Source organism: Eubalaena glacialis, chromosome 11 (assembly GCF_028564815.1).
Source record: "Eubalaena glacialis isolate mEubGla1 chromosome 11, mEubGla1.1.hap2.+ XY, whole genome shotgun sequence".
In the NCBI taxonomy this organism is placed as follows: Eukaryota; Metazoa; Chordata; class Mammalia; order Artiodactyla; family Balaenidae; genus Eubalaena; species Eubalaena glacialis.
In genome coordinates, this window is record NC_083726.1 from 19,789,245 (window position 1) to 19,814,450 (window position 25,206).

At 39.8% G+C, this 25,206-nt stretch overlaps 1 protein-coding gene across 2 annotated transcripts in view; it reads left to right on the forward strand.

The window, feature by feature from the left end:
* IGF1 (insulin like growth factor 1) overlaps positions 1-21,478 on the forward strand; it is a 69,523-nt gene extending 48,045 nt beyond the window's left edge. Inside the window, exons 3-4 of one of the 2 annotated variants that reach the window (XM_061204180.1) lie at positions 5,695-5,876; positions 21,301-21,478. In XM_061204180.1, the coding sequence (XP_061060163.1) occupies positions 5,695-5,876; positions 21,301-21,360 (242 nt within the window). In that variant the 3' untranslated portion in view covers positions 21,361-21,478. Of the gene's footprint in view, positions 1-5,694; positions 5,877-7,356; positions 7,519-21,300 lie in introns of those variants that run through there. The other variant, XM_061204179.1, reaches the window with a different exon arrangement.
* Positions 21,479-25,206: the final 3,728 nt, after the last annotated feature.

A 25,206-nucleotide genomic window follows, 5' to 3' on the forward strand; every position in this document is an offset into this window, starting at 1 on the left:
AAGCACTGCATTCCCCGATATGTGTTCGAGTATGTGTGTGTACATACTCTCGTTATTCTAAATGCATAGTGATGTGGATGGTCTTACAGTAGTGAAGGCATCTTTCCATATCTTTACTAAGCACATGAACACATATATCTCAATATTTGTTTTAATTCAAGTTGATTTCCATAGAATTTTTTAAAGGTAAAATATCGATTCATCAAAAGGTTTTAAGTTAATGCAAATCCTATGAATTCAGGAAATATCAACCATTCAATGTATTACATTTGGGGTCTAGGTAATGGTCCTATCACAATTTTCCTTATATTAGGAGTTCATGAAAGGAGTCCAGTTTTCCACATAAAGCCATAAAAAAGGGAAGTGAGAAGTGATTCTCACTAAAATGGACACAAATTTAAGATTACTCACATTTTACCCAACTTTCCTACTAGTATCCCATGCAAAATTATGTCAACTGAATGAATTTTTATTAGATAAGGTGGTCCATGGAGCACTGCTGCCTAAGAAACTAATCATTCTGAGTTATTCTAAATTGTCAACAGGTCTGAAAGTTATGGATAGATAGTTGGTGTAGGAAACCTAACTGGCTTCTACAGATATTAACTATGGTATTTGATTGTGTGATCAATCTTAAGTTAATCAAAGTTAAATGCAACTTCATTTTTTATTAGTTAATAATCCATTTGCGTTTTCTACCAGACACATAATTGTGAATTTTCTAGAAATAGCCCTGGAAATACAACTAGAACTGTCTTACTTCTTTTTCCCTGCTTTCAAAACACAATCAACTTTAGAACCTCCCCCGTTAGCAATTTCTAGAGAACTTTTAGTCCTTGGAATGCAAAGAGTAACAAGTGTATATCTTCAGAACTGGATATTTCCCTATTTGGAAAATGTTTGCATTTTTTATTATTTAAATACTGATTCTTCAAATCAATGTCTCCTGTTTCCAACGATAGAGTTAAAATAATTAAAGGAAATCTTTCTCAATAAGCAAGAGGGGAAGTTTCAAAGGAAATTAAAGTTGAGTAAAACGTCCCGACTGTATTCCCAGAAATCTATAAAGAAACACAAGCTTATGTAGCACCAATAAAGGTAGTACATATTTACCAATGATGAATGACCAGAGCTCTTTGTTCTAGAAGTGATGACCCCAGTTAAATCTCATTATTATGCCTTCTCCTTCAGAGATGGAGGGAAGCAAGTTGCTTGCATCCATGACAAAATGTGAGACTCAGCTAATTGGCATGGTTTTGATGATGCCACAATTCTGCCCCAAACCCTTATAACTAGCAAGTTTACCCTGAAGATTATTGAATTACTCCACTGACCATGCATTATTTAAAGGGAAGTGCTATTATTATAGAAGCCAGCTGTTTAATCATTGGAATTCTGTCTGTTGGCCAACTTTCAAGATACAGCCATGCACTGTGATGACACTTTATGTCTGCTCATAGAGGACTCAAGGCCTAGGTTAGGTGGTAGCCAACTTGTCTGCTAAGCAATCTTTGGTTTGCATGCTCTGGAGCAAACCTACTGAAAAATAAATACAAAAATATATAAATTTCCAATGTCAAGACTTTGTCAGCAAGGAAAATTCTGTGAAATTCTACACATGCCTGTTCACCCTAACAGTTGAGTGAGTATATGGACACTTCATAATTGGTATGACAGAACTCTGGGACTACACCTAGTTGTAGAAAGGACTATCCCAGTCACCTGTCCTTTGTTATAGAATTGAGTACAGAAAAATGTTTTGAGCATCTTGGGGAACTCAAATGATAAACAGAAAACAAATTTTAACCTTCTAAGTTAGAAAATATTTGGTTTTCTTTCTTGAAGACAGTGTAAAAGTGGTTTCCAACCATAGTGAATATTTGGTTGGCCTAGATGAGTTTTCTCCTCCATTTCTTTACTTATTGCACAATATTTGGAATAGAAAGGACCATAGCAGTCAGACACTGTGTTCAATACAGGAATATGCTCTTAGGATCTCTGACAGGTGTTCACATAGCCTTTACTTAACTGCTTCCAGCAATGGGAAGTTCATTACATTTAAAAGAAGTCAGTCCCATTTTTAACACTCAAGTTCAAATTGTTAGAAATTTTTTCTTATATTAGTCCAACATTTGTTTCTTTTTCACCTACCAATTCTGATTCTGCCCATTGGAGCATAATTACCTAGTGCTTAATGAGGAGTTTTTAAAGGCAAGGATGGAAGAGTTCATTCCATCTCATTTAAAAATTACTCATAATGGCAATAGCTGCAATTCTGAGGTCATTAAAAATCCCTATTTTTCTCAAAATTGATACTGTAGCAAATAATTTTACTGTTTTCCTGGTAAACCACATTGCATCATGCTCCTAGTTTTAGTCCATAGCAACAAATATCTTTATTTTGGTTCTGGAAAAGTAAGAAATATGAGGCATTTGAAGATAAAGGGAAAAACTTTGACCTTCAACTCTGGCCTCTCAATTGGTGAGAAATGATTTTTTTGTTGTTAAATATCTTTATGTAGAACCAGAAGTCAAGTCTATAAGACACTTCAAAGGATCAATTAAACTTTAAAAGGCAAGGTAAATACTTGTTATGTTCATATATTTTCAATGAAGTACAATTAGTCCATTGTAGACATCATGAATAGACAAAGAAAAACATCTTTCTAGGATTCTGGTGGCTAGAAATAACTGGTAGTTACATTTTTGGCAAAATCCAAGTCTGTAATATTTTGACAACAGTAAAAAAACAGACATAGACATAAGGTAAACTTTCTTTTTAGAGCATTATGGAAGAGTCCTAAATTTCTCTGTTCCTAAAGTCATTGATCTATGGACTAAAAAAGCACAGCTATTTTATAGACTGAGCCATGGCAAACTCTGAGCTCATCTAAGAGGTGACAAAGCAGATGCCTCGTGTGTGCTATTATTGTCTGCTGTGCTGATGATTACTTTCTATCTCTCAAGAGGAAATAGTCCTGTGGTGAGTTTCATGGCTGTTGACAGTCACCAAGAAGGGAATATGTAATACATACAATGTTTGATGCTGTTCTGAGATGAAGGTTAGTGTCTTTCTCCAGTGGCAAGCAAGAAGCGCCAGAACCTATGGAGTCTCAGAAGGAAGATTACTTTAGAGATGCTTGAAACAGAGGTGCTAAATAGGTCCTGGAATCACAGAGCCTATCCCTCTCCATCTTCAACCCATAAGGATGAAATTAGTTGTTTCTAAGTTAGCCGAGTGTGAAGGTTTCTGGAACCACTCCTGCCACATTACCTCCAAACATCAAATTACTATTCCAAATTCAACAAATGAATCGCAATCATGTCCCATTAAGAAATGCATCGTTTTGGCAAAGAGCAATCATTACCTGCGGTGGATGGCAGGGACACTTACCTCAAAGTAGGCTGAGTCACCTTCCCCTCTCTCCCCACCCCAAGAGAAAACCAAAGTGTATCAGCCACTCTCCACTGGCTGACCCCTTCAGCCTCTTGAAATAGCCACTTAGCAAAAAGTATGCAGAAGTCCTTTGTGGATTACAAAGAACCATGTAAGCCTATTTGTGTCTTTATTCTAATTTATAGTTCCAGGAAAAGATTATAAAAACAAAAAAACAAAAAATATTGTTTACATTGCCCAAGGGACCAGATAAGTCCTGGCTTGCCAGGGCCCAGCTGGCGAGCAGAAGCAGAGAGTCTTCTGCATTGGTTGATCCTCCAATGGCAAGTGAAAGCACCGTTGAGGCTCCAACTGGGACCAGCTGCCCGGTCCCTTCCAAATCCCTCAACCATGAGGAACCCACAGGGTTCGCCCTGAACGAAAGCAGCACACCCCACCCAAAGAGACCACAATTGAACCCTTGCTAAGTTTCTACCCCCAGCTGCCCTAAGAATGACAATAAACCTGCCTTACAGGGAGGAAGCATCCCCAGGTTCCTGTGCCAAGCATCAGGAAAACATTTGGATTCTTAGAGGATGCCATGAACAGCTGGCCCCTCGAGCCGCAAGGCAGCCAAACTAGTTTGGTAGCAGGCCATGACCATGGGTCTGATCTCCCCCAACTAGAGAGTTCAAAATATACATGGAGATTTTGACTTTCAAAACTCCATCCTACAGTATCATTATCATGTGAACGTAAGACTTTTTATTTAACATATAATGCTGTCTTCTGTGTCAGGAATTTAAATTGAACATATGTCACATTGATTAATTGGATCCTTCTGGCTCATTAGTTCACAAATTTTCTTCCATGAAGCTTGGACATCAGTGGAGAAGACTCAGGCCCTCCACCTCCCAAGGGAGGTAAGGGAGACAGAGAAAGCCAAGATCCAGTCCCCTGCCCTTGCCCAAGCCACAGCAGTTTCATTTTGTCTGTTTTATATACGGGTATATAACTAAGATTTGGTGTAACAAAAGTTCTACTATGACAAAAAGTTTACAAAGAATTCAAGTACATTTTAAGTTCCATGTAAACTTGTTTTGCCTCTTTTTTACTTCTAGAGCCAGGAAAAGTGTGTCCAAATCAAAACAAAACAAAATAGAATCAAACTAAAACCTACTTGCCAAGTAAAGAGGCCTAATTGATTTGCAAATATCAAAAGAAATTTGATTCCTGGTGTTCCCTCTGGGCAATCAGAATGAAAAATGGACATTTAGTTCATTCTGTCTCAGTCTAGTGGTTATTCTATAAGAAAACAGAAATGATGGTTCTGGTCTCTCTAGGGTGATAGGAGAAGGAGCCCTATCACATTGGTATTGTCATCCGTTCCAAGTTCCAAAGCTTCTGGATGCAGTCAATAGAGAGCCTGTCTCTTCACAGACCCTATATGATCTTGGAAAGCGATGTTCTGAGGAAACAAACCAACATTTATTTAGGACCTACTAGGTGTCAGGTGATACGCTAAGTACTTTTCATACAGTATGTCATATAATCCTCAAGCAATCAGTACAAGGAAAATCTTATTAACCCCACTTTACAAATGGGTAAACTGAGGCCCAGGAAGCTTAAATGACTTGTCCAGAGTCATACAACAGGTCTCCCAGGCTCTATGAGGCACTTGGGCTTTGCCAGGAGTAGACCTGAGTTTGAATCCTGGCTCCACCACTTACTGCATGAATGACCCTGCGTAAGTCATTCCCATCTCTGAGTTTTGGTTTCCAAGTCTCAGTTTCCGCATCAGTTAAGTGAGGAGAACTTTCCAGACTTAAAACCTCTTTAATTCTCAGTCCAATGTTATAACAGAAGCAGTTAAGCCAAAGAGCAAACATCTGAGCCATCCTGCACACAAAAACCATGCAGATTTGCTAAAAAGATTAAGAAAACATAAAACATGCTCTTTTAATTAATATTTCTAGCAGCCTCCCAATTAAGTCAACATATAAGGAAAGGTGAGGATTGGGCATAGACAAGATCCTTGACTACAAGTGGCTAAGAACTTGAGGAGAATTAACACAAATAAATGCACGATGAGTGAGGTGTTGCCAACGAGCGTGGCACCAACTCCAGGAGACATACTGGAGTCCAGAAAGATCTAGGGGGTCAGGAATTGTTGGAGGAGCTTCAAGAAGAGGTTGACTCACAAAAGTGTGGGTTGACGAGGTGTGGGGAGAGGAGAGTCTTCAGGGGCTGGGTGGGACTGTGAAGATAGCATATTATCCCACTCTAAAGCCAGGCCCCTCTGCGTTTGATTGGAACAGACAAGCCCACGGGGTATGGCTCGAGCAGTCGGAGGGCGCCTCAGACAGGAATCGTGGATGAATGCTGCTTCCGGAGCTGTGATCTGAGGAGGCTGGAGATGTACTGCGCGCCTCTCAAGCCTGCCAAGTCGGCCCGCTCTGTCCGTGCCCAGCGCCACACCGACATGCCCAAGGCTCAGAAGGTAAGCCAGCCCGGGATGGGGATGGGGGTCGGCCACCCCTGCGAGATCTGTATCCTATCCATGTGGGTGAGCCAAACAGTAACTAGGTCCCGTAGTCTCCTGGCTCACAGGTCAAAAAAGCTCCATTCTCACGTGAGAGGTCCATCCCTTACATCGCTTCACATTGTAAACTCTCCCTTCCACTGCTCTGGACCATCTGATCACCAGAAGACGGTGGAGAAGAGTGATTAAACTTGGGCTTTGGTATCAAACAAAACTGACATCCTAGGTTCTCCAACCACCAGCAGAAAGCCCTTGGCGAAATAATGTAACCTCTCAAGCCCTAGCTTCATCAGTAAAGTTGGGATAATGGTACTATCTACCTCATCAGGTCATTAATGCGCATGCAATGCTTTTCACATGCCTGCACAAAGTAACTGTTGGACAAGTGTTAACTTCTGTCATAACTGCATGAACAAAGTACGTGACCTTTCAAGTCCTGGTATTCTGCAAAGGTGCAAAGAAAAAAAAAAACACTCTAAAATGGGAACTAATAGAAATTCACATCCAGTGGCAAACATAAAGGAAAATAAAAACAAAATAGAAAGAAAATAAAAACAAATAGAAACTTCCGTTTGGCTCTAAGAACACCAAAAAATTTCTAATGATCAAAATCTGCAGGTGTCTCTTACTAAGAGCTAGACATTAAACAAGCCTTAGAGGTACTATCTATGACATCAAAAGTACGTAAATCATCTGATGCACATTGATAACTTAATACATTTTTGTTGAATGAGTGAACGAACAAGTGAACAAACGAATATGTGACTACATTTTAGTGATTAAGTAGAAAGAATGAGAACTAAAGAGAAGGTGAAGAAAATGAGGAAGGATGAATAAGGAAAGTAAAAAGCTCTCAGGTCTCCTTGGGGACTCTGTTGACAAAAAAAGAAAACAACAACTTGAGGTTTTAATCTTTGGAGTCAAAACTAGCATGGTGCAGAAGGCACAAGATGAGAGACCAAGAAGTACATAATAACACCTTTGCTGCTTCCTGGTCCTAATTTGCAGCTGAGGCTGGAACAGGGGGCTTAGCAGAGATGTGACCCCAGGGAGCCACCTTGAGTGATGGAAAGGGACTAGGCACAACCTGGTTCACAGAGAACACAGTAGCCAGAGGATGAGTCAGGGAGCAAGCACCACAGAAATAACTTTTAGGTGAATGTGGCTGGAAGGTGTGCTTGAGGGGGTGAAGACAGGTTAATTCTTTCTCTTTCCAGGTGACACAGTGCCTCTCAATTTCTAGTTGGGGAGGGGGTGGGTGGTGTCAGAGATGAGTCCCAAAGTTCTGGAATATCAGGTCTAGTGACTGAGGTCCAGACACCTCTCCAGCACCAATGATGTCTTCTGCATCTATTCTGGGCTGACCCAAAGGCTCTGTCTCCCAGGACACCAAGGGAACCACCTGTTCTCAATGCAATTATTTTTGTGATGTTTACAGTATCAGCCCCCATCTACCAACAAGAAAACAAAGTCTCAGAGGAGAAGGAAAGGTGGGCCAAAGAAACATCCAGGAGGGGAACAGAAGGAGGGGACAGAAGCAAGTCAGCAGATGAAAGGAAAGAAGAAAGAGCAGAGGAGGGAGACTGGAGCTAGAAACTGAACACAGGCAAGAAAGGAAAACGGAGGAGAGAAGGACTAAGACAGAGGCAAGGAGGATGAGAGAAAAGCAGACAGCGAGAAAAAAGTGGGAGATGCTATAGAGGAAATGAAGAAAAGTAGGCCCACTTGAGCTAGAGAAATCATGTGACAGAAGGAGGAGAAACGGAGAAATGTGGAGAAACTAATAAACGTGGAGAAATGGAAAAGGAAAATGTCATGCCCAAGAAAGTCCAAAGAAAGACAGTGGCAAGAATGAAAAAAGAACAAAAATTATGAAAGAGGCAAATAAAACAATTCCCCTCCCCACCAAAAAAACAAGTAAAATAATTAAAATAAAAATCAAGGCTTTTATACGCATTTTAAATTTTTGTGTGAATTTTACAAGAATTTCCATGTCAATATATATCCAGAGTTAAATATTAGCCCCAAATTCTCAGCAAGACTGAATTGTGTCATAAAAGTTCCCAGATTTCCTTTCCTACAGTGTCATTGGAGGCTGCATTTCTTAGTCAAGCTCGGGCCAAAGGGCACCCAGTATTTGCCTAAAGGCCCATGAGGCCTGAGAGCTTACCTATGAGAGGAGGTCACTGAACTTTTTTGTGTGCACTCTGGAATCAGACATAAAAGATGTATTAGTGTGATAGGGCTGCCATAATAAAGTGCCACAGACTAGGTGGCTTACACAACAGAAATTCATTGTCACACATTTCTGGAGGCTGGAAGTCCAAGATCAAGGTGTTGGCAGGGTCAGTTCCTTCTGGGACCTGGGAGGGAAGGATCTGTTTCAAGTCTCTTTCCTTGGCTTGGAATTGGCCTTCTTTTCCCTGTGTTTGCCCATCATCTTCCCTCTATACAAATCTCTGTACCCAGATTTCCTCTTCTCATAAGGACACCAGTTATATTGGAGTAGGACCCATCATAATGACCTCATTTGCACTTAAATATCTGTGTAAAGACCCTATCTCCAAATACAATCACATTCTGAGGTACTAGGGGTTAGGACTTCAACATATGAATTTGGTGAGGGACACAATTCAGCCCCAAACCAAAGACTTCTGATGTTTGACTACTGCCTTGTGATTCCATCACCTATAAAATTCTCTCCCTCCCTCCCTCTCTCTCTCTCTCTCTCTCATGCACGCACACAAACACACACACACACACACACAAATCTAGAGTTTTAGACCTGAAGTCCTATGAGTTTCTGCTCCATGGAAATACTAGGGCCATGTTATGTTAGAGCTGCAAATCATTTGCTTCAATCCCTTCATTTTGAATATAAGGATACTGAGGTACAGAAATGGGTAAAGACAGGCTTGGGTTCTAAGCCACCCTCCTCTGGCCAACAGAGAACAGCACACAATCAACAGGGACTAAGAAAGAATTCCAAAAGGAAAAGATAGGGCAGAAATGGCCACATGAAGTCTGCCACTAATTTAAAATTTTCCATCAGAAGGAAGGGGGTGAAAGAGCGCAAGAGCAGTAGATTTTCCTGAGGGTAAAGAAAAGTCAAGTAGAATCACAGAATTTGAGTCTTAGAGATTTTCTCCTTCAGCTTCCTTGATTTAAACAGTAGGGTTAGGGTCTTCATAGATAATAAAGCAAAAAGCCTCAAGATCATTCAAATTGTGAATTATAAGAGGTGAGAGAGGGTGCAACAGAGAAGTGCTCAGCCAAGCAATTGATGACACTTGGGGTAAGAGGATGACAACCAAGAAGTGAAGCATTTCATCGAAGTAGCCTACTTTGAAGATGTCATGGTATAAAGGAACATTCATTCTACGTGTCCTTCATGCCCCAGCCATGCTTTCTACTTCAGGATCATCCTTCCTCCATGGGTCACTGAAAACCCAGGATATACAATATATGGATATGCCCAAGGCTCAAGCCAGGAAGGAGGAAAAGGTCTGATCACAAGCATGTCAAAGCGCCACATGGGAGCCAAGACACTGCTGTTATGGTTGCAAAGTAGGTCCTGGCTTATTAGAACAGACAAAAGCCAGGCTGGTGCCTGAGCCCATCTGGCCAGCCACCTTATTCAGGAGATGCCCAGTTCTCCTGTTGATACATACATGCTTTGGAACCAGCCTCAGGCATAAGCCAATACCTACTGTTTCTACCACCTGAGAGTAACCCCACAAACAGCGATGGCTTTTCAAGGGACCACAGTTTGGTAGAAGAATGAACAGTTCATGTCCTATGGAAAGATTTCTTAGAAGATTATCCCTTCCCTTTTTCCTTGATGACTGAATCAATGTCAGTTATAACACAGGGCTTTGGATAAACTATAGTTATACCCAATGATGAACTTCATTCAAGAAAATGTAAGGCAAAGACTTTAAAAGAAAAAAAAGGAATAGAACTTTCTAGTTAAGAGAATGCTTAACCTCCAGACTATTAGTTAAAACCCACTTCTTTTTGCAATGGGTTTTATCAACTCTAAAGCAGTCATATTGAATGCCAACATGTGATTTCTCAATAATATGAATTAAGTAAACAGGAAGAATCTATTGTTGTCTTTCCATCTTATCCCTTCTAGAATCAGTACTAAGCACCTAGTGATACATGGCATATAATGATGGATGAAAGGATGGATGGACAAGTGAGTGATATAGGGAGGGGAATAGTATTAGAGACATAGACCATAAAAGTAAGTAGCACTGCTGAGATGAAATAATTCCTTTTGTCCTTGCATAAGACAGTGAGGCAAGTGCAGCGTAAAAAAGGGAAGGCAGAGGAACTGTGCTTGCACAAGTCTTGCATATTTGGAATTTCCTACTCTAGCCAAAATTGAAATCATTCAAGAACCTACTGCTAAAGGAGGCAACTGGTTGAGTACTTTATAGTGAATGTTATGTTCCTATTCGTCCCCTCAATGCTTTCTTGAAGTGGGCAGAGTATTAATCATCATTTAAAAGTCCACTGTTGGGGCTTCCCTGGTGGTGCAGTGGTTGAGAGTCTGCCTGCCAATGCAGGGGACACGGGTTCTAGCCCTGGTCTGGGAAGATCCCACATGCCGCGGAGCGACTAGGCCCGTGAGCCACAATTGCTGAGCCTGTGCATCTGGAGCCCGTGCTCCGCAACAAGAGAGGCCGCGATAGTGAGAGGCCCGCGCACCGCGATGAAGAGTGGCCCCCGCTTGCCACAACTAGAGAAAGCCCTCGCACAGAAACGAAGACCCAACACAGCCATAAATAAATAAATAAATAAAATTTAAAAGTCCACTGTTTCAAATGTTTCTTTTAGGGCAAATTGATGATTGTGTGTAAAACTAACAGGAATATGTAAGGAATCATGATCCTTAAATTGTTGAAAATATTTTTATTTAGTACCTATGATGTGCAAACCTCTGTACAAGGCAGGAAGGAGAATTATAAAGATTGGAGAGACAATAAAACATAGTGGTTAAGAGTACAGAATCTAGAATCAGACTGCCTGGGTTCAAATTCTGGCTATTTCACTTAATAGCTGGATGGCCTTGGGAAAATCATGTAATTTACCTGTGCCTCAGTTTCCTCATCTGCCAAATGGGAGTAATAATTGAATCTACCTCATAGAGTTGTGAGGATTTATTGAGATTGTGTGTGTGTGTGCGTACAAATATATATCATAGGGTTTAAAATGGTGCCTGGCACATAGTAAGCACTATTAAATTTTTAGTTGATATTATTTTACTTAGTTCTTAAAATTAGAGCCATCTGAAAAAGAAATAGGTCTCCTCAAGTAGAAGCGAGGCTCCTATCAACAAAAACTTCCAAGCTCAAGCTTACCAACACTTTCTAGTGACATGGTAGTGTGTTTCGAGCATATGATAGGAAAAGAGAACTCGATGACCTAAGAATCCTTCCAACCCAGGGAACCCCAGTTCTATGAATTATTCCAACTTCAGTGGAAGCTTTGCTGTCCCACGTGAAGAACCGTTAACTTTTATTTTGAGGTCACAGAATGAACTTCCAGAAAACCACCACTTTTCTCAACCAGTTAAAATCAAATGTAATATGTGTTTTCATTTCATGGTGCCTGAGGAAAATTTAATTGTAGCATGAACTCCAGCTCTTACTAGTTTAAAGTAAAATTGCCAAAATAAATAAAAATGTGGGATATTTCCGGGCTCACACAGCTTCCGGGACATTTCAGTTTCTAGGGCTGCCGATCCAGTGCCTCTCACAAACATTTGATCTTCTTTCAAACATCTCTTGAAAACAAACAAAACCTCATATAGCTTCTAATGTGCGTGCTGTTAGGATGTAAGGGTGGAAAAGAAATGAGCTCCCGAAGAGCCCCTCCCCTACTCTCTCCTCCATCTCCTGACTGTCTCCCTCCCACCGATCACCAACAGGAAACAATGTTTTCTTAAGTAATAAACTTTGCAATTTCTCAAGTCCACTTGCATCCATGGGGGAAGATGAGGTCTATTGTCTTTGCTTGCCTATGTGAAGGGAATAGGGCTTTTGGCAATATTTACTAGAAAACAGCGAGCTGACTTTTAATCCAAGGGCAAAGTTGATAGTCTGGAGTTAAGGTGGAAGCCTTTGGTAGCAAGGAAAAGGTAAATCATTTTAGAGGAAGCAGAATGCTGTTTATGAGGTTTGAAATATCCACTATAGAATTCCTCAGTGATTAAAAGCCCAGCTACTGAATCCTTTGAAAATCAGTGACAGTATGTATTGACTTAGGCAAGATAAGTTCACTTTTAAAGAAGGAACAGGCAAGTTTAGCAAAGGTTCTTCAGTGGCCACTAAACTTCCAGACCTGCAAGGTCAAAATCAGCTTCTCCATCCTCAGAGGCCTAACTGAAATCTGAGTACCTTTCCCTGATACCCATCTATTTGGGACTCCTTCTTTAATGGGACTCCTTTAACAGCCTTAGTGCTACCTCATTTTTATCTAGCAACCAAAAGAGATGGTTTAGAAATATATACTCACATTTAAACTCAAGTAGAGAGAAATGGCAATTGAGAACAGCAGGGAAATTATGAGAGATGTGGGACAACGGGTCTATGAGTCCATGTCTGGTACTTCTAGAGAGCAGAAACTTCTCACCGTACTAGGAACTCAATCATAGCTCAATGCGCCATTGCTAGATGAGTAACAAGAGCTAGAAAACATTTTCCAAAATTTCCATCTATATTTTATTCACTAATGTGGTGACAGTTTTAAGACCCATTGGTCAGAAAACTAACTCTTTTGAGAAAGTAGAGGTTTGATAGAAATAAGAATGCTAAAAGTCCATCCAACTAATTCTAATTCTAGATACCCTTGGTGGTAATTTACAATCTGTAGTTAACTACAGCAAATAGTTTTGAAGGGAAGGAGATTATTTTCTCTCCTTTGCTTTTTCTCTGTGTGTGTGTGTGTGTGTGTGTGTGTGTGCGCGCATGAGCGCTGGTATTCACATGCCAAAATTCTTACAAAATTCTGTGTAAAATATATAAACATTCACATGGAGCTTTCTGTCTGGACAGCTCCAAGAGGTCATGTAATCAAAGACCAACCAGCTCTGCCATCCATGAAAATATGATGCGCTATTTTCACATCTGTAGGTAACAATTATGGAAAGACAAAAATTCTAAATGATTACAAGTAAGACCATGGCAGGTTGAGGGTTGGGTAAAGATTCCTAATCAGTTGACGATTGTAGACTTGGGAACATGTGATACTTATGTCATGGTATGAGTGTGGCAAGCTTGAATCATTCACGAGGCATTGGAGGACTAGAAAAAATGAAAAGTATAAAGGAATCAATAAATATATAGCATTATTTTGTCAGTATTGGTTGACCAAGGCCACGATTGGATGGCTCTGGTTTGTCTCTGTCAGTAATGATATTTGTTTCCTTCTTCAAAAAACGCTAGGATGGAAGTAAAAGTACTTTTGGCACAATGCAATGATTCTGATTTTTTAAAAACTGTATACACGCATGAATTATTCTTGCACCATTTTCTGTCTTGGAAAAGCACTGGCTGGCACCATGCATGTTTACTCTTATATGCTGAAGGCTCCCATCAACCTCAAACAGATGCAAATCACTTTAACTTGTCATAGTGTTATTTTGTTCATCCTAAAAGTTCAGAAGATCCTTCCAAACTTGCAAAATTTCTCTCAATTCAGTGAGGAGGAAAATTCAGAACACAGTATTTGAATGTTCTGCCCAGATTTGTCACACACACAAAGAATGAGTGGAAGAGGGCAACACCCTTTCCTACTAATCCTCTGAACTCATCACTATTGCATTGAAATGACTCTAAAAGGTAACAACCCTGAGCCTTGCATCTCCCCAGAATATTATAATATAAATTACCACATACATGAGTTTAAGTACTCCAGCATATGTTGTATGTCAGATGAAACAATGCCATTTTGGAGGCTTAAGAGAAGAAGAATAATCAAATCCAGTTTTTAGGTAAAAATGTGCTGAATCTTTAGTACATATCAGTGAAATTGCTAGAATCTGGTGTTCCACTTTTTAAAATACCACAACATTTGAACCTTTCAGCAATTCCAAAATCAACTCCCTCTGGGAAAGACAGTGTGCTTAAAGTTTTTTTTCTTAATTTAAAAATGTAACACAAACACAAACAGCTAACTAAACAGGCTGCCCATATAATCAACAGTCTAAGCAGCTCTGAAGTATTTTACAACATCCTTCAAGACTATGAAAGGCAACATAAATAACTATTGCCAGCAAGGGAAAATACCCTTCAGCATTTTTTCCCTTTCCTTTTTTGGTTTTTGTTTAATTTTTATTTATTTATTTATTTATTTATTTTTGGCTGCATTGGGTCTTTGTTGCTGCGGGCGGGCTTTCTCCAGTTGCAGTGAGTGGGAGCTACTCTTCATTGCAGTGCACAGGCTTCTCGTTGCGGTGGCTTCTCTTGTTGCGGAGCATGGGCACTAGGTGTGTGGGCTTCCATAGTTGTGGCACGCGGGCTCAGTAGTTGTGGTTCGTGGGCTCTAGAGTGCAGTCTCAGTAGTTGGGGCGCACGGGCCTAGTTTCTCTGTGGCATGTGGGATCTTCCCGGACCAGGGCTCGAACCCATGTCCCCTGAATTGGCAGGCAGATTCTTAACCACTGTGCCACCAGGGAAGTCCCTCCCTTTCCTTTTTTTTTTCTTTTTCAGGCTTTTAAACCATTTTGGTAGTGATTTCTTACATCACAGATAGAAATACTTGAAACAGAGTCAGGTGGTGTCTTTGAAAAGTAAGAAAGTTGCCAAGACAGGATAATTTGTGAATAATTATGGGATAAATATACTCCCTAAACCTGGGGATTCCTAGGGATGTACCAGTCACTAGAAAAAAGAGCTATACATCTGCTATCCCAGCACTCAAGGGAGCCCTGGGCACCCAGTAAATAACTACTCTTTCACCAGCCAGAGAAAGGGCAGCACCCAAGCATGGCGTGTGCTTTGACAACAGTAACTATTTTTTAAAAGGCAATAATAATAGCTGTTATTTATTAGGCATATGCTCTGTGGTAAGCGCTATCACGAATCACCTCATTCAGTCTTCACTGTTAGCCTGTAGGGCAAATGCTATAATTACCCGCATTGCACAGATTAGAAAACTTGGGCTAAGGGCAGCTAAACGTCTTGCCAAGATCTTGCCCTAACAAGTGTTCAGACCAGAATCCAAACTCAAGATGGACTCTAGCGTGTTAACCATGCATTGTGCTCTCTCTTCTGCATTTCTTCACTGATATTTACTGTACTGCAACCCGCCAGTTGTAAGTTCTGAGACCGGAGGGGGCTCTGTGCACAGCAGGAAGTAGGAAGCCATGCAAGGCTTGCTATGACCTGAACTCTATTCCACCACTCCTGCAGGAAATTTAAATCAATTTAACAAGCGTTTCCTGGTTTGCCACTTTGCTCAAAGCAACATGCATCCAGGGAGGAGACAGAGGTGCAGGAACAATGCTACCTGCCCTCAAGGAGCTTAATTTTTAGTGGAAAAGTGAACACTTACATAATTTATCCCACAGTACATCAATGCTCTAACAAAGGTAACAGAGTGTATTCTGACAGCACAGAAGCCACAACAGACTGTTGTTGCCATCAAGTTCACAAAATAGATCTAAACCAAGGGCCCTTGAAACAGTAGGCTCTCTTGCATACAACTCTGCCAGGTAAATGTGTAAGGGTGATCACATGCAATCATAACATTATGTGGTGGGTGCTCTTACCCCACCCTTTCATTTTACAAAACAGGAAACAGAAGGAGAGAAGAATGTAGTGATTGTCAAAGGTCACACAATTCTGTGCTGGGAGCTGGGATCCAAGCTAGGTATGTAAGCCCAGACCTCCGAGAAACATAAATGAGACTGGGTTAAAAGAGCAAGGATTTCATTAGGGGAAATGCCCATGTGAAAAGCAATAGGAGAGGATCAGGGAAGCCTGAACAAGCCGTCAGAATGCAATGCAAGTCTGACCCCAATGAAGCAGAGGAAGAGAGACAGTTGGGTGGAAGCATCCTAGACTGCTGAACAATCTAAGCAAAGTTCAGCAAAGCCACTGAGGAGCCCTTGAGCCAAAGCTGGCCAATAAAAGAATCTTGTGTTTCCCAGAAATTGGGTCTGCCTTGGTTTCCCCACCATACTCTTCTTGAGCTATGGGAGGGGCGTGCCAGGCCCATCCACTATGGCCAGAGGAGACAATCATACTGGAAAAAGTGTGCATTCCCACTATAACCACATAAAAGATAGGATGAGGTCTTTCCAGAAAAAATAAGTAAATAAGAGGCTGAGCAGACCAACACTGTGCCCAGACTATACATCTCTCCCTTTGTTAAAGAGGCAGTTACTCCACCAGGAGCATACGTCTCTTGAAAAGCGCACTTTGTCCTTTGGTTTTAAAAGTCACATCCCAAAGCACTGAGCTGATTGCATGACACTCACTCTGCTTGGCTCCCAGAGATGAAAGACTGACCTCACTCTCCTGGAATTTGAACTTGTAATCCCCCAAAATAACGAGACATCAAAGTTGATGTTGAGACATCTAAATCATCCTCTACAATTTCACGTGTCTCCAGGCCAAACCAGAAAAATAGCTAGAGCACATCCTTTTCAACAGGTAAAGAGCTGACATCTGGGCCATCTCTTCAATCATCCACTGCTCTTTCTTTTTTCCATTTTGCCCTGTTAAGGAGAAGGTCAATGCTCAGTTAGAACTTTATGCTGTACAATAGGCTGCTAACATTCCATGATGGACAGTATTTGCCTAGCATTTTTTATAGGGTGCCAGTCTTTTCTTAGAGTTTATGTCATACAATACTTAACTTGTTTGCAGTGGGTGCAGATGGAAACAGAGTCTATTGAAAACATCACTGCTCCCTCCCGAAAATGTAAAGGGCCTATTATCATCCTTCTTTTAGATTCTGTCTCTCGGGCAAAATCTCATAAAGATAGGCAGGGAGAAAATAAGGGCTTATAACATCCACAGGGTTAGCTTTTGTTAAATGAATGCTGTGCTACTAGACCTCTATCACTAACCATAAAAACAGGACTCAGCTCATATTGTGATAAGGGAGGGCACCCACTTCCCTAGAGTCTTGCCTTACCCTCCAAACCAGCATCTACCACCATTTAGGATCATGGGCAGCTCATGACATTATCAGTTATTGTTACTGGAAAGAGATGTGGATTTTGAGGCACCAGATATTGTCCTACCTCTTAGAGAGGCAGTATGGCAGAGTGGCTAACTGGTGAGCTCCAGAATCAGAAGGGACTGATACAAATTCCAACCGTGGTCACGTCTTCACTGTAAGAAATTAGGAAAGTTGTTTAGCTTTTATAAGCTTCATATACCAAAAAGGTAAAATGGGCAAGGCACTAGTACCCATCTCCAAGAGAACTATGAGAATTAAATAAGAGAATGTATACAATTAGCACCTTATAATACAGTGTCCAGCACATACAAATGTTCAAGTGATAGAATTGTTATTCTTTTATTAAAATAATAAATTATTTTACTATTAGTTCTAGGTCTATCGATTTGTGCCTATGTGACCTCAAGCAAGTCCCTAAATCTTAGGGAGCCTTGGATTGTGAATGAGACAGATGCAAACAACATCTCACAAGGTTGTTGGGAGGGTTCACTGAGACTACTGTATGAACTGTAAAGTGTGTGCAAGTTTTAATCCAGATTACTAGTATTGCCATTGTCATTAGCTCTCAGCAATCTTAATCCAAAAGTTTGTGGACAGCTTTCCTTTGGAAAAAACCAAGAGCTAGGATGTGCTAAGAGATAACGGGGGAATATGAATGACCCCTTCAGGGCATTTTCCAGCTTCCTAAATACCTGTGTACGGTACACACTGTGTAATAAATTATATCACAAATTAACCCCTATAAAGGACCAGCATTTTTTTTGTAAATAATCTTACCTTCCCTGGTGTCAACAGGAAACAGTATTTACTCACTACTGTTTTCCTTTCAAAAATCTGTCTACTTGCATACTAGAAACAGTTTCAGCTGGTTTGTTTGTCTTGGACAAGCTGTTGAAGTGAAAAGTTTTTGCTTGGCTGAATGTGGGACAGTTTCATAACCCCTTCAAGAAGTGCGTTGAAGGTGGGTGCCAGCTCCGACGGCTGCTTCTAACATGCCTCCACTTGCCACCCATTGTCAGGTGGCCCGCGTCATTAAATTAAGACAATGAGCAAAGCAACAGATGCAACTGAGACTAAATCCCTGAGTGCTTTTGTTTTGTCACTGTCATTGTCTGCAACAAAGAAGTCACATGTGAGAGCCCGGGAAGAGAGCCAAATGCAAACCAGACGACATCCCAGCTGGTTTTGAATGGCCTCCACCATACGCCTGTGTGCATGGGAACCATGCTGCTTGGAGCAGTGTCAGCTTTATCAAGTGAGTTTCTGCCCATGACTTTGCTGCGATGCCGAGACAGACCCAGAAGAAATAGGCCAGAAGATCCCTCCACTCAGACTTTACACTTTAGACTTCTGCTTTGAGGGAAAAAGAATCTCTCTGTTGGGGAAAAGAATAAGATCTATATGGCTGGCCAAGCTAACCCCAATCCTTTTTGCTACAGCCCTCATGAATTTGAAGAGGGAAGCATAGAAGATACCTGAATTTTTTCTTCTGGAAATCTGAGATTAATTTGGCTTGAGAGGAAGACTGGAGATTAAATACCTCATGTACTTTCTTTTTACTTGTTACCATCTCATTCTGGAGCATTTTCCTAGTTGGGGCTTTATCCAGATTCTTAAAAATCTTCTTTTTCTAAGCAGGCATGCCTCTTAAACAGAAAAAGAGGTAAAACCCAAGTTAGGGTATTTTTAGACCTATTGGTTAATTTGGTTACTAGTTTGATAGACTGATAGTGTCCTTAATAATAGCGATTGTGGGGTTTTGATGAGCCATATAAAATCAGCAGGGTCTACTGAGAACTGAACAGGAATGTTTCAAGGAGTTTGGGACAGCAGTGTCTCTACTCTGTAGCCCCATATGTCTTTCTTCCGTTTTCTGGAGAACTCCTTTAAGGAAGCAGATTAAAAGGTAAGACTAGGAAGGAATACAAACTTTACTGTTAGCTTAACAGCAGATACTTTACTGTTAGCTTAACAGCAGATACTTTACTGTTAGCTTAACAGCAGAGCAACAAATGCGTGTTAAGTGAACTTGGTAGAAGTTGTACGATATTTGGGGGAAAAGTGGCAGGATTTTAAAGAATAGCATTTCAAGCTATCCTATACAAATGCCCAATTTCTCCCCACAAAGTTTTTTTCAGTGGCCACTGAGCTAGATTTTTTTTTTTTTTAATTGTGTCAGTTCGGATTTTTGTTTTTTTTTTTAATTTTTAAAATTTATTTATTTATTTATTTTTGGCTGTGTTGGGTCTTCGTTTCTGTGCGAGGGCTTTCTCTAGTTGCGGAAAGCGGGGGCCACTCTTCATCGCGGTGCGCGGGCCTTTCACTGTCGCGGCCTCTCTTGTTGCGGGACACAGGCTCCAGACGCACAGGCTCAGTAGTTGTGGCTCACGGGCCTAGTTGCTCCGTGGCATGTGGGATCTTCCCAGACCAGGGCTCGAACCCGTGTCCTCTGCATTGGCAGGCAGATTCTCAACCACTGCGCCACCAGGGAAGCCCTGAGCTAGATATTTTAATAAACATTTTTACACAATGATCTTCCTTCTATTCAGTAGGTACAAGATATTTTGACCATCAACTTACAAAGTGCTAACTTGCTTTTATAAAGGTCTTGGTGGTAACTCTAACGTTCCAGGTAGAGCTGAAAAACATGTGTAAGAAAAATTATCAAATCCCTATGGGTCTTAGTCAATAGGTACAACTTCCAGGGACTGGTAGTTGATACTGCCCCACCTTCTTCCCCTCTCCAGCTCTCAGGGCTGAGTGAGCTCCAAGGTCCCTTACAATGATCTCTAAACTTCTAACAATGATTGGGTGATTGATCATTTCCTTAGCCAGAAGGAAGAATTTGGAGATTCCAGTCACCATGGTGAGAATTCTTGGTTTTGGTCTTGATGGAAAATGTTCCCAGGAAAAAGGACACTGAATCCTTGAACCTCACTCTGTACCAATAATTATCTATTACATCCTTCTCTAAGGGCCTCCTGACTAGAAGTGAAATCAAGAGAAGCAGCACCTGATGTTTATGCATGCAAATGTTATTTCCTCCCAGATTTTATTTTACATCTTATTTGTCTAAATTAATGTTGCTATTTAAGTATATTCAAGGATAAAATAATAATTACAGAAAAAGTATAATGACTTGATTCTTCACATTATCAGAGGGTCCATTATATTCATTCATTCATTCAATTCATTCTATAGCTATTTCTTGAGCACCTGAAATGTTCTGGGCACTGCTCTAGATATGGGGCTGTAACAGTGAACAGAGACAAGTCCCTACTATCATAGGGCTTCTAAGCAAAACTCAATATTCCTTCGATAACAGAATTGCTTGTTGATAGGTGAATGGTAGCACCAAAGCAAGGAATCCAGAATTTTTAATCCAAGAATGGTTACTTTCCAATAAGGATGAAATAATAATAATAAGAGTAAATAACAATTGGTAATACTTACGTAGTGCTTACCATGTGCCAGGCCTATTATAAGTGCTTTTATGTTCTAATTCTTTAATCTTTAATCCTACAACGTAGAAGCTATTATTATCCTAGTTTATGGATGAAATTGAGACACAAGAGATTGTCACTTGCACAAGTTCACATAGCTAGAAAATGGAAGAGCTGGATTTGAGCACAGCTTAGAATGTCTGTGATTTTATAGATTCTAAATCAACTACAGAAATTCCCAATCTTCTACTTCTAAAGCTCTGCCTCTCTGCAAATGAGATAAAGAAAAAATGAAAAAGAAATAGCTCCTTTTTACAAAAACTAAAACAGAACAAAATGCAATAAAACAACAAAGGATGATCCCAAAATGTGATTTTTTTCCTTACTAGGAAAAGATGTTCCAGGCCAGAAGACTGCATTTTAAAGGATCTCCTTCCTGTCAAGGAATCTGTGATAGTAGCTGATGAATAAAAACACATTTTTGTGTAATTATAAAGCAATCTGTGGTTCCCATGCCATCAAGGATAAACAGAAGTAGCCTGAGTGAGGTTTGGCTAAACTAAAAACTACAGGCCCATCTACTTATATGTCTTTCTCAGAAAAACTTGGCCCAAGCTGTCTGTTAAATTGAGTGGTGAGGCACAGATATGAAAGGTTGAGACCCAATGTTAGAAATAGATAGGTAGGATACAAAAAACTTCATCAAAGTAATGTCACTTTTTCTCCCTTATTTTTAGGAAGTACATTTGAAGAACACAAGTAGAGGGAGTGCAGGAAACAAGAACTACAGAATGTAGGAAGACCTTCCTGAAGAGTGAAGAATGACATGCCACTGGCAGGATCCTTTGCTCTGCACGAGTTACCTGTTAAACACCAGAAGACCTACCAAAAAAAAATAAGTTTGATAACATTTCAAAAGATGGGCATTCCCCCCAATGAAATACGCAAGTAAACATTCCAACAATGTCTTTAGGAGTGATTGTTAAAAGCTTTGCACCTTGCAAAAATGGTCCTGGAGTTGGTAGATTGCTGTTGATCCTTTATCAATAATGTTCTATAGAGAAAATATATATATAGATCTTAGTCCCTGCCTCTCAAGAGCCACAAATGCATGGGTGTATATAGATCCAGTTGCACTACATTTGTCTCTGAATCTTGGCTGCTAGAGACATTCATTCAGCAGCCTTATCTAAGTGGTTTATTAATTTTTTTATTTGCACTTCTTTCTACGCAACACAGGCTGTTTGTTTTACAGTGTCTGGTAATCTTGTTCGTCTATCCCTCTCCCCCCTTCATCACCTTTTTATTTGCCAAATTTGGCCTCCTCAATAGCAGCAGCAAGCAGTCAAATAGCACACCAATTTTTAACCCACAAGATTCCATCTGTGGCATTTGTACCAAATATAAGTTGGATGCATTTATTTTAGACACAAAGCTTTATTTTTTCCACATCTTGCTAAAAAAAATGCAAGTAGTTGCAACTTTGAGGCCAATCATTTTAGGCATATGTTTTAAGCATAGAAAGTCTCAAACTCTGAATGGCTCCTTCAAATGATGAGTTAGTGTGCGACCTAATCAGTACTTCTCTCTTTTTATTTTTTCCATATAAAGCACTATGTAAATTTAGCATGTCAATAATACAGGATGTATCAAACAGTATGTAAAACTCTGTTTTTTAGTACAATGGTGCTATTTTGTAGTTTGTTATATGAAAGAGTCTGGCCAAAACGGTAAAAGGTGAAAGCAAAACAAAAGAGGAAGCCTGGAGCCAAAGGTGACACAGAGGGGAAGGGTACTCAAAATTTAACCACTTGGGAAAGAAAAGTTCCCCAATTATGCCTTCCAAAAGAAATAAGACACAAAGTCCACTGATGCAAATTTGATTGGCGAGTCCAGAGAGGAGTAGAAGAAGCAGAAGGCTAGGAATTTTAACAGTCCTGGTTTCTTATTCTCGCTGAAGAAACAAACATCTGCCGACTCTGTCACGGACTCACCACTGTGTGACCTTGGGCAAGTCACTTCACCTCTCTGTGCCTCAGTTTCCTCATCTGCAAAATGGGGGCAATATGTCATCTACCTACCTCACAGGGGTGGTATGAGGATTAAAAAGATAAAGCTCCAGATTTTTATCCTGAGTTGCTATGAGGGCGTCAAGATCAGAGCCCTTGAGCTGCTGGGATGCAAGGAATTCTATGAACAACTCATTCACAGCATAGCTAGAAAATTGATAAGCTGAATGCTCCTGACATGCCAGTTCTTGTCAGTGAAGCTATCCAACTAACTATCCAACTAACTAGTTGTTAAAAGCTAACAGCTCAATCTCTTTTAAAACACTTTTCAAAATAACCTAGAAACATTTGATCTGCAATTTGATTTTGAATTCTGCATTTGGATTTATGAATACAAAGTGAAAAGAGAGGAAAAGAAAAAAGGAGAAAAACAAAGATTTCTCCCAGCGAAAGGATGATTATTCCATTTGCTAGCACTTACTGACTCTGCCAGGAAGTTACTAATAACCTAATAATACTTCTTTTAATGTTATAAATGATACTCTATTCATTTTGAAAAACAGTTCTTTCCGCTTTTCAAGTAATCTAAAAAAAGTCCCAAGATTTCAAATATTGAAATAATAACTAATAAAATGTCACGAATTTACTTTCTTTAATGAATTTTGTTCTTATCCTTGGAGATACTGATATTTACATATATTTTTGGTTAAAGTATGCTTGACTAGAGTTGCTGGTTGAAAGACAAACATTTCCTTCACAGCTAGAAATTTTCCCTCATGTCTGCTTAGAAGAGTGGCCTCTAGTCCTCTGTGGATGTGTCTTATCCATTCAATTGAAAACTGGTATCAAGAAAATCCAATGATGAGGACAGGTCCATGCTGACCTAGAAAATATTTCCTGTCTACATATCAAGATTTTCTTATTAAAACAATGAATCATCCATCATTCAGATCTTTTTATCTGCCTTAGAACTTTTTGGTGAAAAGCAACCAGGCTTGATTATTTCATGCAAATTATATCCCTTTTATTCTTGGAGAGTGTACGTGCAAAACAAAAATAACATCTTTAGTCTTCATCCCACTGGTTCACCTCAAGGTTCAGAGGCCAGAAAAAAACAAGATTTCCTGGATCTCCGAACATATGCAAAAAGAAGGCCTATTTAATGGACACCTCTGGTCAGCCAACTGGTATTTTAACCTTAGTCCACAGTGTTATTTGAATTTAGCACCCCTGGCATGCAGAGCTATGTTCTGATCACTGTGGACAGATGTAAAAGAAACCACAGGTAATTTTGCCCTTCATCTGTTTTCTAGACATATGGCTTCTATGGAATGAGATGCTGGACCCATTTTCCCAAAATGGCACTCTGATTTTTATTTCTTATTCCTAGTGTGTATCTTTTAAAATTACTAACTACAAACAACACTTTACATGCAACCTTCTGCAGACCTGTAAGTTTCCAGACATAGTTGAATACGGTAATTCTAAGAGTGTCTATGACTTATTTGATTCACTTAATAATTCTGTTCACAGCAAAAAATACCCCAGTGAGGAAAGCTTAAATATGTGAAGTCATATTACCCTTCTTAACTTTTTCTAATACATAGTCCTCTCCAACTGTATCACAAATCAGCTAATTAAAAATTAACTAATTATACTAACCCACTATCTTATTTTCAAATGATTTAAAACTAGAAGACAAATTGCTGTCAACTCCACAAGTCAGCTGATCACTATATACTACAGCAGAACGACCTGGTACTGACAGAAGGAAGCACAGAAAATCTTACAACTCAAAACTTTATAAGCTTTGCTTTAGAATTTTGAGATGAGGCAATATCAAGATGTTTATGAAAGAGCTATAAATACTGGTAAGAATGAGCTTTTAATTTATGGGTTGATTTCCAGTTTAATTGACAACACTGAATACCTAGGTCAAATTTCCATTCCCACTTCCCCAAATAGTATAACTGTATTATTCGAACATTTTAAGATGAGGAAGCTCCACTGAAAAAGTTAAAGCATCTTTCCATCAGAATCCACTCTTCTAGAGATAAAGAAAAACTCTCCCAATAACCACCCTACACACACACACACACACACACATAGACACGTGCACTCACACACTCATCCTAAGAGTCCAATGGAATACTGAGAAGAAATCACTTCCTTGAAAAATCTTTAAAAAAAAAAAAAAAAAAGCCTGGCCTCCCTTGAGAATCCTTCCCCTCCTTGGAATGTCAGTGTTTGTGTAGATGAAACCATCTCATGCACTATGGCTTCAGGGTTTCTGTTATTAGTTTATGCACTTGGGAGAATGTTTAAAATGGAAGATGTAGCACATTTTGCTTTCCCATTTATTGTTTGGCCAGCTATGCCAATGTGGTGCTATTGTTTCTTTAAGAAAGTACTTGACTAAAAAAAAAAAAAGAAAAAAGAAAAAAAAAGAAAGCATAGACATATTTTTTTAAAGTATGAAAAAAACAATTCTTTAGATAGATGGCTTAAGAAAATAGCATTAGGTCTAGTCACCACCACCTTTCAACTTTATATCACTCACAAGTAGTGTACTGTTCACCAAATTGTGAGTTTGGGGGTGCAAGGGCAGAAGATGGAAATTTTTTTAAGTTAGAA